This window comes from Labeo rohita, chromosome 11 (genome assembly GCF_022985175.1).
Source record: "Labeo rohita strain BAU-BD-2019 chromosome 11, IGBB_LRoh.1.0, whole genome shotgun sequence".
NCBI lineage: Eukaryota > Metazoa > Chordata > Actinopteri > Cypriniformes > Cyprinidae > Labeo > Labeo rohita.
This window is the reverse complement of record NC_066879.1, coordinates 16,203,392-16,218,316: the sequence shown is the minus strand read 5'-3', so window position 1 is coordinate 16,218,316 and position 14,925 is coordinate 16,203,392. Positions and strand designations below refer to the sequence as shown.

Here is a 14,925-nt window from a genome sequence, read left to right as displayed (position 1 = left end):
GAACTTGTTTTTCCTTAAGAATTTTAGTGAATACGTCCTTTGGACTTTTACCAGAGAAATGAATGAACAAACAAAAAAGACAAGTGTGAGAGATGGAACTTTCCAAACTCTATCAAAACACAGCACCCACACGGAGAAATGACATTAATTCAGCTTTTTAATGTGTAAAAAGCACAGAGAAGCTTTGCATTTTTATAATCTCCTCTCTATAAACAATCTTCATTAGCCAAATGCCAGATAGCTATCTGGCGAATGATCTATTGAATGGCGCAGATGTGGCCGCTGATGGTGATGAAGGCCCGGAGCCAGTGAAGGAGCTGTAGTATTAAGCAGAACAATAGAGCAATCACTGCTTTGATTGGTATTGATCTTGGAGCGGCCGGGACGAGTGAAATTGAAACTGACCAGTTGGACCCGGATCCCATTTGAATCAGAAAAGGTGGTAAAACAGCGTGCCAAATGATGTCATGGCTCTGGCTGGACACAAGCTTCCTTTAATGGCTTTAGGACGGCACATTATTCTCTGTTAAGAGGAAATGTGAATCATTGTCAGGCCGTTTCCCTGTGGGGGGAAAATAGATTTATCATCCTCCCTTTCGTTCTTTTATCCTCATCTTCCCTTCTTTATGTCCACTCTGTCACTATAGTTTTTATGATGAGGATCATGATCACACAATCATCCTGTCAAAATGCTTTATATGAGTATGATTAGTTGTGATAAAGCATTGCATACAATGTGGTCCAGAGTTGATCAGAATTCAGTCAACATCATCCTCTAGTGAAACACAAATCACGAAGTGAAAAAAAAAAAAAAAAGAGTGTGTAAAGAAAAGGTATCCTATCATTGTGGCACAAAAGCAAGAGGACACTATCGATTTGAGATCTGTTTTTGTCAGCCCTCTTTATCCCGTCCTAAAACAAGCTTTGCTCTTTTCTCTGAAGTGATGCTTGCTCAAGCTGCCATGACAGATACAGTAAAACAGCTCTTCACCGCCAGGCCTTTTAAAGATGAGCCGTTAAACCCCAGATTAGCACCGAGATTCAGATGTTTTCTGCCTCAAAGGGGTTCGAGGAGGAGGACCGGTGCTGGAGGTCACGGAAGCCCTCCTTCTCAACTTTTCCTCAGATTCGCAGAAGAAGCTCTCCACGCCTCCCGCTTTAAAGCGTTCACACTGCAGACTGTCTCTGGACGAGATCTGGCTCCGAGCTCAGTGACCTTGAGGCGCTTCTGTAGATGCTAAATCAATTTGACTGACATTGTCCAACCCTTCAAGTCATTGCTAATTCAATAGAAATTTTATTGCATGCAGAAAAATATCTCACCTCCCATGCACACAGCAGAATGTGATGTTTTATCTGCTGGGGGATTTATATACAGTTGGTCTGAGGTTGATGTAGCCCAAAGGAGTCTGAAGGTATTTTGGGTAGTTGTTCTTATAGCAAATTTTTGCTGATGATATAAAATTAGGGAATATTTTCATAATGTTAAAGTTTACTGAGCCATTTCGATGGGGATAGACCGCAGCTTTCAGGCATTTCCATGCATATGTGACACTGGACCACAAAACCAGTCATAAGGGTCAACTGAGATTTATACATAAAGTAGAAGATTTCCATTGATGTGGTTTGTTAGGATAGGACAATATTTGGCTGAGATACAACAATTTGAAAATCTGGAATATGAGGGTGCAAAAAAAGCAAAATATTGAGAAAATCGCCTTTGAAGTTGTCCAAATTAAGTTCTCAGTTCTAAGTTTTCATATATTGTACAAAATGTCTTAATGGAAAACAATCTTTAATTAATTTCCTAATGATTTTTGGCATAAAAGAAGAATAATTTTGACCCATACAATGTATTGGCTATTGCTACAAATATACCCGTGCTACTTATGACTGGTTTTGTGCTCCAGGGTAGCATATATGTGAGTGCCCTGTAAAGAGCATCAAATGTTTCTCTTTGCAATATGTTTTTGTGGCATTGAGCATTATAGCCAATCACAGACGAGCTTTGAGCTTGTGAATGAAATGGCCAATCAGAGGTGTTAAAGTCTACTCAGTATTTCTCAATATCGAGTTTTCCTTCATCAAACATGATGTAAACAGAGATTCATTGGATTATAATGAGTGTTTTTGAGCTCAGTGAGTAAACTCTGAAGTGATTGACAGCATCAGTGATTATGAAAGAAGCTATCTTTGCTTTGCTGGCTTTGTAACCCATTCACATTTTGAAAAAAAAAGTTTATTTCTCTACCTACTTGCTACACACAGTACGGTTTCTGGAATGACAACCACATTTAAATGAGGGACTGAATCTGAAAATGCAATGATTAACCGCAATAACCATAGAAACTGGTGTTACAATAAATCTGATATGTAAAAATAGACTGTGCAGTAGGTCTTGCAAATTAATAGACCAACCGTTTCTTTTTCATGTGTTTCTTTGTTCTTTAAAGAACTCGGTTTGTTGTTAAAACAACCACAACTTTGTCAGAAGATTTTTTTGTGGTACTTTAAAATAAAAAGCAGAAACTGGTCACTGTCTAATTTTAAGTTGTTATATTTGCAGAAAAAAGCATGTGCTTTGTAACAATAGCTGTTCTATCCAGATCATTCTTTCATTTTTTTTTCATGGGAGACCAAAAAAAAAAAAACTTTGAAATTCCTTCTTGTGCAGTTGCTTATCAGACACGCTGGTAATTGGTCAGGCCACCCTTAAGCTTAATTCAGCATTACAACATGAACTTCATAATTAAGTGAGATGCATACAGTATTTTTGCGATTTGTGCATGTGTTCATGTTGTTGTTGTTGTTGTTGTTGTTGTTGTTGTCGTCGTCGTCGTTGTTGTTGTTGTTGTTGTTGTTGTTGTTTTGTTATTTTGTTTTGTTTTTTTGTTTTTTTTGTTTTTTTTTGTATTACAGTCTTCGTGTTGTGTTTGACCAGACACTGTGGGTGTGACTCTCCAATGTCTGAATATTCACCTTTCGTCCCATGGAAATTAGCATATAGATAACTATACCACTGATTTCCATGCAGCGCACAAGTCCCTAGAGAGAGGCGTGGAGGAGGCTTGTAGTATGGAGGTTGGAATGCCAGCTTGGTAAAAGACCATGTCAACCCGCTGCGTTCTCCTTTCTTGTGCTGTCTTTCATATCAAAGCCTTTCCTGCTTTCACTTGAAAGTCAAAAGACCTCCCTCTCTCCCGGCCTGTCTTCAACTCATGTGGCTAATAAAGCAGTTGAGGGGAAGACCACTTGAAGAAAAGTTTACCAGCACCACTGATGAATTAACATGCAGTCCCATCCCTCTCCCTGCCTGCATGGAACTACTGTGCAATGAGCCCTTATTTCTGTCACATTAATTTTGTTTGAAAAAAATAGAGGAAAAAAACTCAAATTTCCCTAGACGCCCCTTAATTTCTGTACTGGGAGCTGTAAATGTTGCTTTTCCCAGCATTTTTCAGTCTTTATTATACAAAGTTTTATAATTAACTGACACCTCATCTCGCTGGAGGATTTGACTTTTTTCCTGTTTTATTATACGTATGACATTTTTATCAAGGTAAAAAAAAAAATTAATCAGTTATGAGTAGAATCTATAGTGTGCTGGTTTGCAATTTGCACTTTTTTTTTTATTTTTTATTATTATAATCTAAAGTTTCATTTGAGATGCGAACGGCTATGAGATTTGATTTTCTGGAACATTTCTCACGAGACAGATTGCGGTCCTTGGTGAAACATCTCCGTAATATGACAGATGGGCCAAAATCGATCCATTAACAGAGGCGAAACGAGTGACGTAATTGATCTCCATAACATTTACTCCTTTAGGTGTTTGTTGTCATTGCAGTTGCCCTTATCTGTTGTACAGAAACAGCCCTAGATTTACTTGACCTCTATTTGAGTCAGTTCGAGTTTTTCTAGAAGCTCCGCTTCTATCAGGATAGTGTAATGCGTTTCCTCCAAAGCCCACGTTCTCCAAAATGGGATCAAAAAGCCATGGCCGACACTGCAGCGACCCTTGCGCAGGCTCGTGTCTGCCGTATGATGAGGTAGAGAGAAAATCAAATCTGTAAATGTCACCCTCTCCTTATTCAGACAGGCTCCAAATTTGCCTTCTGAAGCAGATTTGCCGCTCTCAGAGCATTTGTCATTGCACCATTCTTAATTTGAAGAGTTTCTAAAGGAGCACTGGAAACGTACACCCCGCCACGATCTGAGACAAAACCGCTTACGGCAGGTGAAATGGCGTGCCGTGGAAAATACAGTCTCCAAATAAACAAATGCAAACAGAAAATGCCCGTCAGAGCTGACAATTTAATGGAAAAAGAGACTGCTTTCATTAAAAAGTGACATTGGGCTGATGAGGTGCAGAAAGTTTTTGTGTCCATTCTTGTCTTTTTACACTTTGCAGTGGCGAAGCTCCATCTGTTTTGCGAGCGGCCCATGTACGTGCACGCGATAGATGCTTACAGAGTCATTAAAGAAGGCAGATATGCGGTAATCCTCAGAGGGAACATACAGAAGGACGGACCTTCTTTGTGCTTGCCTTGGGTGAACAGAAATGTGGCTCTGCAGATTTACAAGTACAGATCTCATTTTGCACAGTTAGCCCGTTTTGCCATTTAGATCCATCCGCTCAATTAAAAGGCATTAATTATGAATGCGTGCGAGAAATGTCAAAACATTTCAGCAGGCACCTTTGCAGATGATTATTCTTTATAAACCCTGTTTATCGGTTTACCTCTTCAGGATTGTATTGTGCCAAGAGGATTAAAAACTGAGAGGCCCACACACAGCGCTTGTGTTAATTTAAAAAATAAAAAACAATCTGTCATTACTGAATTTTAAGAATAAATTGGATTAAAAATTAACTGTTAACTGTTGTTTTTGATATCAGTGTCACTTTAAAAACATAAAAACATTTTAGTAATGGGCAAAAACAGCTTTAAAACTTGTGAATAACAATTATTGGTAGTGCAATCTCAGAAAATTGTAGATTTTGGCAAGCTTTTAATCTTTTTTTTATATTAAAACTTAAAGGATTAGTTCACTTCCAGAACAAAAATGTACAGATAATGTACTCACCCCCTTGTCATCCAAGAAATTCACGTCTTTCTTTCTTCAGTTGTAAAGAAATTATGTTTTAATGTTCAGGATTTTTCTCCATACAGTGGACTGTGGTGCCCCCAAATTTGAATTCCAAGGTACAGTTTAAATGCAGCTGCAAATGGCTCTTAACGATCTCGGCTGAAGGATCTGGGTCTTATTTTTAGAATTTATGTACTTTTTAACCTCAAGTGTTCATCTTGTCTAGCTCTGTGCAAACTGTTTATTTCTGGTCATGTCAGTTAGGGTACGTCTAAAAACTCCGATCTCATTTTCTCCTCCAACTTCAAAATCGTCCTACATCGCTGCAGAAGTACCAACCCATGCAAACATGCGAAGAAGATCAAACACCCTTTCCAAAAAAAGGTAAAGGTAAAAAAAAGCGATGTTGGAGGAGGAAATTAGACGTACCTTAACTGTCATGACCGGGGGAAAAAAAACAGTTCACACAGAGCTAGACAAGACGAGCACTTGAGGTTAAAAAGTATATAAACTGTAATTTAAAAAAAAAATTTTTTTAGAAAATAACCGATCGCTTTAGCTAGATAAGACCCTTATTACCTGGCTGGGATTGTTTGGAGATCTTTGAAGCTGCATTTAAACTGCATTTTGGAAGTTCAAATTTGGGGGCACAATAGAAGTCCACTATGGAGAGAAATCCTGAAAGGTTTTCCTCAAAAAAAAAAAAAAAAAAAAAAAAATAAATAAATAAATTTCTTTACGGCAGAAGAAAGAAAGACATGAACATCTTGGATGACAAGAGGGTGAGTACATTATCTGTAAATTTTTGTTCTGGAAGTGAACTAATCCTTTAATAGACAGTAAAGTCTGTCATCTTGTGCTGTTTTTTTTTTTTTTTTTTTTCTGTCATTTAAATATTGTAATGTTAAATATTTTAATTAATACTTCTAGCATTAATGGATGGACCACAAAACCGGTCTTGGGTAGCACGGGTATATTTATAGCAATAGCCAAAAATATGTATGCATTTTACATATGTATGGGTCAAAATGATTGATGCCAAAAATCATTAGAATATTAAGTAAAGACCACTGTTGCATAACAGTATGTTTGTTGCACACTCTTTACAAACACAATTCACAAACATAAGCACAATAAATACAATATAATTCCAAAAACAGCCTAGAGTCCTTGAATATGTTTCAAGGAAATTTCCTACTGTAAATGTATCTAAACTTAATTTTTGATTAGTAATATGCATTAAGAACATTTGGACAACTTTAAAGGTGATTTTCTCAGTATTTAGGGTTTTTTTTTTTTTTTTTTTTTTTTTTTTTTTTTGCACCCTCACAGTCAAATAGTTGTATTTCAGCCAAATATTGTCCTATCCTAACAAATCAGTGGAAAGCTATTTACTCTGCTTTCAAATGATGTTTAAATCTCAATTTCAAAAAATTGACCCTTATGACTGGTTTTGTGGTCAAGGGTCACAAATATGGACACTGTATGTATTTTCTGTCAAAATATTCAAAGGTTTGATTTTTAGATGGCCCAATCAGACCTATAGCTTGTCCATGCCTGGTGTTTACCAACTTTTTATCACCCTTATCGAATATATTCCTAAAAGCATGAAGAAATCTGCAGTATGTTTCAGCTCATTTGTCATGTAAACACACTCAGTGAAAATAAAGCTGCTTTTCAGCCGTTGCCTTTAGGGCTTTTCTGTCACCATCAGTGTTGTTGTTCTTATTGGGGTCACTTAAAGCCACATGCGGGATCTGTTCAAACATGCTGCTTATTGACAGTGTGAGATCCCACGGTGCCTTTGCGCGCCACTCAGCTGAAGTACCGTTCATCACTTCCTTCAGCCTGGAACGTTTTGTATTAAGTGACCTCCAACTCCTCCCGTCAAAGACTTCAGTCTGTCCGTCACTTCAGCCCAAGTCATAGCCGCGTGAGCTTCTGGAAAATTTAAAAGAGCTCTTTACGGTGAGATGATAAAGAGTTAAGTTATGATTTACCTTTGTATCCCTAGCTTAGACGAGATTCTCTGATGCTTGACATTACTTTGAAGGGCAGGTTTGATAGGTGTTTTTCAAAGATCCCCTCAGATCAAGAGTCGGACAAGGGCCACATGCGGGTGCGGCGCTTTGGCGTCTGTGCGGAATGTCGATTGGTGTTGAACGTGAACGTGTTTCTATATGTCAGTAGAGTTTAAAAACGAAGCGATTTATCTTAATACGTTCATAATTAATTATGGTGGGCGCATACGCCTGCGTGCACCTATAATTGTTTACATGAGGAGCAAATAGTCTACAACGCTCTATTCTGTTCTATCTTTCTCTACCACCTACATTCACACATTTATATCTGTGTGAGTATTAACGGCGTGTTCGTAGCCTTGTTTTGTTTTCCATTTTCTTTGTTGTTAAGCCTTTTTCCCTCAGCTCTGCGTCTCATTGGCTACTCTTGGGAGACGATCGTGAAAGAGAGAAAGGCAAACGCTTAAGGCAGTGCTTGGCAGACGGCGACTGACTCTGTGATTAAAATTTGCCTCTAAAGCCACAGTCGTCAGAGTCAGCATAATTTAAAAGCCCCTTACTTTGATGCAGAACAATGAGACTAAATGGCAGTCCTCAGAATCGCTCGCTTGTTCTGCCAAAACATGTACTGAGAGGGAAAGAGAGCGACGGAGATGAAGGGAGAGACGAGAAATAACGAATAGAAATAGGAAGGGATATATCGTCTAGTCTTAATTACCCTGTAAATAAGTTTCTCGACGGCTCGTTCCTTTATAATGCATCCCGGCCGAGTTACTTGGAATGAAATAGAGCCGAACTTTTCAAGAGAGCCTGCTCATTTATTCATTGTCTTATGCGAATGTACTGTGTGTTTTGCTTCTGAATCTTTGCTTTAGCTCAAGCATAACAGCCACAGATCTCCCAATTTATAATGTGAAACGGTCATTAGATTTCAACGCAACTGTTGCCGTGAGAGAGAGAGACGGCGCTGAATAAAAAGGCAAATCACAAATTAGATCTTTTCAAACTCAACAGTTTTTCCTAGATGCCTGTGAGGCTGAATGAGGAGCAAATGTCAACTTTTGCTTAACTTAAGTCTCTTGCTCCATACATTTTTCTTTTGAGTAAAATGCCCTGGCAATCTCAGACTCTGCCTAGATTTGCCAAGACGTGAGGTCAATCAAAAGTCTGTGTCACTCTTGTTCATCGTATACCTCTATATTCTTAGTGTTAGGACATTTAGGAGAAACATCTGACAGTTAAAAGTTATAACTCCATGAAAATCTCTTGAGCTGGGAAAAAGCAATTCTTAAATAATTAGATAATACTTAATAATACTTAAGGCCCATCCAAAGCAAGAATTATAACTATAAAGATAGCTGGGTCATTCCGTGTCAACTCAACCACAGGTCCCCAGCTCAAATTTTTGATTTTGCTAATATTTACTTTGAAGAAAGATAGACATGTATAGTGCTGAAAGCCAGAATAATAAATGTCATGGATGAATATTTACAGAGTAATACACCATTTTGTAGAGGGAGGTCAAAATGGCAATTTTCACCTTAGATTGAGAGTCAATTTACAGGGGGTAAAAATGGCTTTAGAAAGATGGCAGCATCATTATCTTATTTAGTTCTATTAGTAAAATATTTGCTCTTTAGCAGTCTTTTTTGCATTATGTGCCAATAGTGACCATTCAAAAATGGGAAAACGGCACTTTTCAAGTTTTTCTCCAAAGTTTGCATGTTATCGTTATAATTAGAATGACTATTAAAGGGGTCATGAACTGCCTTTTTTAGTATTTTGTACTGCATGCCTGTAACTCAAGAAGTATTAAAGATATCTTAATGCCCTTTTACATATTGGGTCAGCTGATACTTATTTTATTTAAAGACCAATGTCTGAAGAAGAAATAATGTTGGAATTAAAATTGTATCTTGTTTCCCTCTATCAAAACAATTGCATAGAACATACCCGTTTTAGTCTCATAAATATTCACTTTCCCAAATTTGTGTGCCTGTAACTAAAGTATTATCATAGTTATCTTAATATGATTTTAGATTCTGGTTTTTAAGAAAATGTTCTTTTGGAATCTTCATTTTTAAGGCCCTGTATGGTTTAATCCCAGAGATATTAAGATCCTATTTTCATTGGTTAAAAACCAAATGTAGCATGTAACATGACTCTGAATCTAAGGTGAAAATTGCCATTTTGACCTCCCTCTACAAAATAGTGGATTACTCAGTAAATATTCATCCATGACGTTTAATATTTTGGCTTTCATCACTATACATGTCTATCTTTCCTCATAAAAGAATTTGAACTAGGGAAGTTTTTGAAATTTGGATGATTTGACACTGAATATCCTAGCTATATTAGCCTCCACACCAACTGATTATAAATTTCAGTCTGTTAAAAGCGCGCACTGCATTTGTGCTGTCTGGCACTTTAAAGTCAGGTGTGTTCTGGGGCCAGTTGCATAAACTTAGCCTCTATGTTAAGACAGCGTCTTAAGTACTCTGATTAGCAGTTAACAAAGAGTAATCAGTCTTATTTTTTGGATCATTCAATTAGCTGGAACTGAATATAAAACATTAGGACCAGACATAAAGAAAAATTTGGCTGACTGACTGTTAACCCCTTATCAACCGTTATAATTTTTATCATTCATTAGCTGGATTAAAAGCGTCATGAACTGCCGTTTTTATAATGACTATTTTGTTTTTAGTACTTTGTTCTCTGAGGACCACTTACATTCTGTCAAGATCTTTACATCAAAAACATCATAACTGACCCTTCGCAAAAACCCACCCTCCTTAGGGCTATGTCCGATAAACAATGCCGCTCTCACACTACACATGTTCTACACATGACCAGCTTATACCAGCTCATGACCATCTTAAACCAGTTTAAACCAGCAACCATGCTTCAAAACATACCTAACCAGCATATGCTGGATTTTTCAACAGGGGTGACAGATCACTATTTGCATAAAGCACAAAATAAACATGAACCAACTGCGGAATGATGTCAATATACACCATTTTTCAAGTTTAGTCATCGAAGTTAATCTATACTCCTGTCTGATTTGTTTGTCGGACAAAATGGCAGCTTCTGTGTTATGACTGGTCAGGTTGCCTGTCAAACTCTTTGCGAAGGGTCAATTTAGAAGTAATAGGTTATTTTCTGTCCTGTTTTGATGCCTCTCATTGGATTGCTCCATTTAAATGTCTTTGAATTGTTTAAATTGTTAATAAACAATTGTACATGTTTGACAGCCTACGTTCCTCCTAGGTGGATGCTTCTGTGATTTAGACCCGGTACATATGATTTAATACTCAGTACATATCAAACGGTTGATCTTCTGCGGAGGCGGTGTTTAGCCACACTATTACGTCATAAAATGCACATTCCACAACCTGTCGTTTTGGCAGATTGGCTTCAATATAAGCTGTTTTTATACTAATGAGAACATTTTGAGTTCTGAAACTTACAGGGTGTTTTCATAATACAATGACCTCTTACATGTCAGAAGATCAAGGGAATTTTGATTTCTCAGATTTCTTTAAAACATTACAGTTATCGCCATTGGTGTGAATATGCCATAAGGCTAGAGACAAATTTAGACAATTCAGGCTAGTAAGTGCAAGTCAGTATGTTTACAGCATTTCAGTGAGATTTTCATCAAACTGCTATGGTTAAAAAGTCACTGTAAATGCAGACATTTATGCTTTAGTGCCCCTTGTGGCAACAGTGCGTACCTTAATAGCATGTGACACATTTTGGACTGTGACAAAATAAGAGCTTTTTATAGAGAATGTTCAGGTGCAATTGTGTTCATCTGATCTGCTTTGAATGGCCATTTGAAAGATGTTTTGATGCACTTGGGTGTTTTCTGTAGGGAATTGAATTTGTTATGTGGGTTTAAGTTCACGCACAGGTAAAGCACAAACCATGTGCATCGGTTCTGGTGTAAGACTATGAACAGAGGAGTGATCTAACCCTCTTCATGTGTCTCTTTCCCTCTGGCTATCTGTTTGTCCTTAAAGCCAGAGTGGGAGTGGTTGCTAAGCAGTGTCTCTATGGACACACGGCTTCATCTCGCTCAGATCTGCAGCGTCTCTTTCACTTCTCTCTCGTCTTTTACCGAGGACACACTCCACAAATCTCAGTCGGTCTCTCATTCTCCTTTTCTTTCGGTGTTTCTTGCTTTTTTTTTAATATTCATAAGCAGGCTCAGCACGCAATATGGAACTACCTTCTCCCACAGGGCTAAACATTGAGTTCCTTAAGAAGCCTGAGCCCTTGATGCAAACGGTTATCAATAACCTTGAAATGCTTTTGCTCCGTTGCCCAATTTTGTTGTTATGTATTTGAGCAGGCACTCTGGCATGATAAGGGAGAGGGAGAGAAAGAACGGGAGCGCTTTAAAAAAAACTCAATGAAAACAAAATCACGACATTTCTGGATGAAAGCCTTTTGCACGCCTTGTGCTCCAAATATGTTCCCTTTCATTTCACAGTAACATCTTAAGTTTGTTTTTTTTTTTTTCTTCATTGCTTTGTGAGTGCTCCCCCTTTGAGGTCTCGTGCCTGGTTTATAGTTTTATATTTCTGAAAAGGTTGTCACAGCAATTTGCAAACGTAACACCTGGGCATGGAAGTTTCCTTAAAGGAGTCCCTTGAGCAACAGTGACATTGAATTCAAACAACTCAGTAATTTACAAAGAAATGATTGGATCTTTGTTTAAAAAGAACAGCTCCCGGTGTTTTAGACCCTGGAGAGCAGCACAGCTTTGTTTTAATAATTCTGCTCACACTCCATATTAAGTCATCTTTTTGCGTTGTTCACAGATGAACATGGACATTTGAAAATCTACCTGCCCAAGAAGCTTCTGGAATGCCTTCCCAAATGTTCCTCCCTCCCCAAGGAGAGACATCGCTGGAACACCAACGAGGTAAGAAACTTCCAACAGTAGCTGTTTTTGTTTCACAGGAGTTTTGGACAAACAAACTGGCAATATCATAATGTTCAATATCAATGTGGTGTTTATTGGATGCTTATTTTATGCACATTGTATTTTTGGTTATTTTTGGTGGTTTTACAGCAAACTTTGATTCTAATTGTAGTTAAGCAGTTTCTAGATTTGGTGACAGAAGTACATCAAATTCAACTTTGCAGTCAGCAAACTCACATATTATATTATATGAAAATTATAATCTGATAAATTCTCATATATCAGGGGGTTTCCTCTGAGGTGCCTCCTCAAAAATTTGGTTTAGGAAAAAATTGTAGTGCAATAATAAAACAATGCAATATATAACATTAAAATTTGTATAAATCACTTGTTTTTCTAAATAAACATTATCCAACAGCAACACCAGCAGGTAAAGTTGATAAAGTCTGTGTCTCTCTCGCCTCCCCTGAGCCCACTGAGTTTTAACAGACGCCCTTTAACCGTGCGGTGAGTTCGGTGGGAAGTAACTAAAAATGAATGGGGGAAAGTCACATGAGAGGAGGCCACATGATATCCACATGATTGGATATAACTGGTTATGCTAGGCTGTGATTGGTTCTTGCAATAAATCCCACCTATTGTGTTTTTGTGCATTCTACATTCGCAAATCAGTCTGAATAAACAATATAATGGCAATAATGGCAAGACTAATTAAAAAAAAAGTAAACACACTTGGATAACCACTTTACGTCAGAAGAAGACTTGAAATGGCCTGAAAACATGATCTGTGGGAGTTTTTGGTGTAAGCAGCTTGGTGAAATTTAAAGTAAATCTCCATGTCTACGATAAATATTTACCAAGCTTTGATGAATGATGATCTAAAAAATTCAAAAATAGTTAAGTTAACAATTAAAAAGAATAGCTAAACATAAGTTCACAAATAGAAAAATTGTTTGAAATGTTACTGCCTTGAGTTATTATTTTGGAATAAATGTAAAATGCTTAAAAACACTAACTTGACAAGAATCATACTTGGCTTTAATAAATGGGATATTGACTGGACTGTTGATGTTAAAAAATATAAAATAGAATTGAATGTCAGTGTATGTAATGTTTATTTAACCAAGAAAATGTGACTGGGACATGAGTTTAAGTTTGATTAGGAAAAAACAAACAAACTGTGAGGACTTGGCCTCCTCATATAATATTATACAATATATATAATATTGTATTACATGAGAAGATGATAATTTTCATATAATATAATTATAATTTTACAAAAGTTTCTGTTAATTATCAGTTGTCCACCAAAAAAAAAGAAGTGGGTATTTTCATAGAAAATGCACTGTTTCGTTGACTTCCATATTGCAATGTTTTGATTTGCTCTGTAAATCTGTGTCAGTTTTATCTAACAGTTGGACTGGTATACAAAGTGTATCTGCATTGCTTTGAACTTTGTCTTTCTGGCCCGAAGGCGTTCTGACATTCAGAGACAAACAAACACACTCAGCAGAGATTAGGGAAGCCTGTTTGGACCGATTCCACAGCACACCTAAAGTCTGACACAGCCTCCTACCGTCTCGCTCTCTGCTAAAGTATAACACCACTTGAACATGCACCAGTTCGGTTTTCATTTTTCTAAAATTGGAGATCTGGTCTCAAGTGGGTAAGTTAACATATTGCAAGTTGCTACCTGATATACTGTGGACTCTGCCAACTTTACAGAGATGAGATTTGTATTGAGCTGTTCTGAATTTCTGAAGGAATACCATTAGATGATGTATTAGGGCTTTAAAATTCTTGTTAAAGGAATGGCTGACACGTCTCGTTACCATAGGTTAATATAACATTGCATTTTTCTTTGCCTATAATGTGTGAAGAAGGCTAAACCGTGGAGCTTTTTTCCCCAGGTTTACAAAAGACAAACTTCCCTTTCATTTTGTAGCCCTGCCTTGAATTGTTTATCATGACGGAGGTGGCAAATGCTGCTACAGATGACTTGGGATGATGCATGCCATGACCTTTCAGAATATTTCAGATTCATCTCCATTTCAAAACCGCTGTAACTTATGAGAGAGGAAGCCGCTGATGTCTCGCACGTATACGTTTATTTACGATACTAGTTGAAAGTGCGGTTTGATCCGGGGAATGCAGATGTATTTTCTTTGTGTTGTAGCTGAAGAAGTGATGGCGCAGAGAGGTTGATACTTCTCTCTCTGCTTTTCATTTGCGCGTCCTCCGTGTTGGGAAGCCAGCAGTGTGGCTGTCCCTCTGTGCTTTCTGTCAAAGCCTCCGCGCTCCCTTTCTCTCAACTTGCAAAGAGTTATAAAGTTTCCCAACTGTTTTTAAAGATTGTTTCACCCTCTCCAGCAACTCTTTATAGTTCTTTTTTTAGATTCGTGCCACTGTAGAGGAAAATAATCTGACCCCATGCTGATGCAAACTAACCGGCCTCAAAGAAAAGTCATGAGCGGTTCTTGAGCGATAGCTATTTGTTTCACATCAAATCAACTATTGCATGTGAATACTTTTTTTAAATTGCATTTTTGCACTTTTGTCACCGAGAACAAAGCAGAAAGAGGACAGGATGAGATGGGGAGAAGGCAGGAACAGGATTAATAAGTGGCCAACATAAGATCAAAAGAAAGAGCCCACATAAAATCAAAATTTAACCTGTTCCTGGTTTTATTATGAACATTGGTAACACTTTACAATAAAGTTCCATTTGTTAATATTAATGTATTAACTAACATGAACAAACAATGAACAATGCATTTATTGCACTATTTATTACTAATATTACAGTGCATTAACTAATTTTAACAAACACAACTAGTGATTTTAATAATGCATTAGTAAATGCTGAAATTAACATTAAGA

General features: G+C 37.4%; 1 protein-coding gene across 9 annotated transcripts in view; it reads left to right on the top strand.

Annotated features, from left to right (window-relative positions):
- Positions 1-14,925, top strand: part of camta1b (calmodulin binding transcription activator 1b) — a 381,970-nt gene that overhangs the window by 8,532 nt on the left and 358,513 nt on the right. For all 9 annotated transcript variants that reach the window (XM_051122195.1, XM_051122192.1, XM_051122194.1 and 6 more), the window contains one exon: positions 11,942-12,045. In XM_051122195.1, coding sequence (XP_050978152.1) covers positions 11,942-12,045 — 104 coding nt within the window. The remainder of the gene's footprint in view (positions 1-11,941; positions 12,046-14,925) is intronic.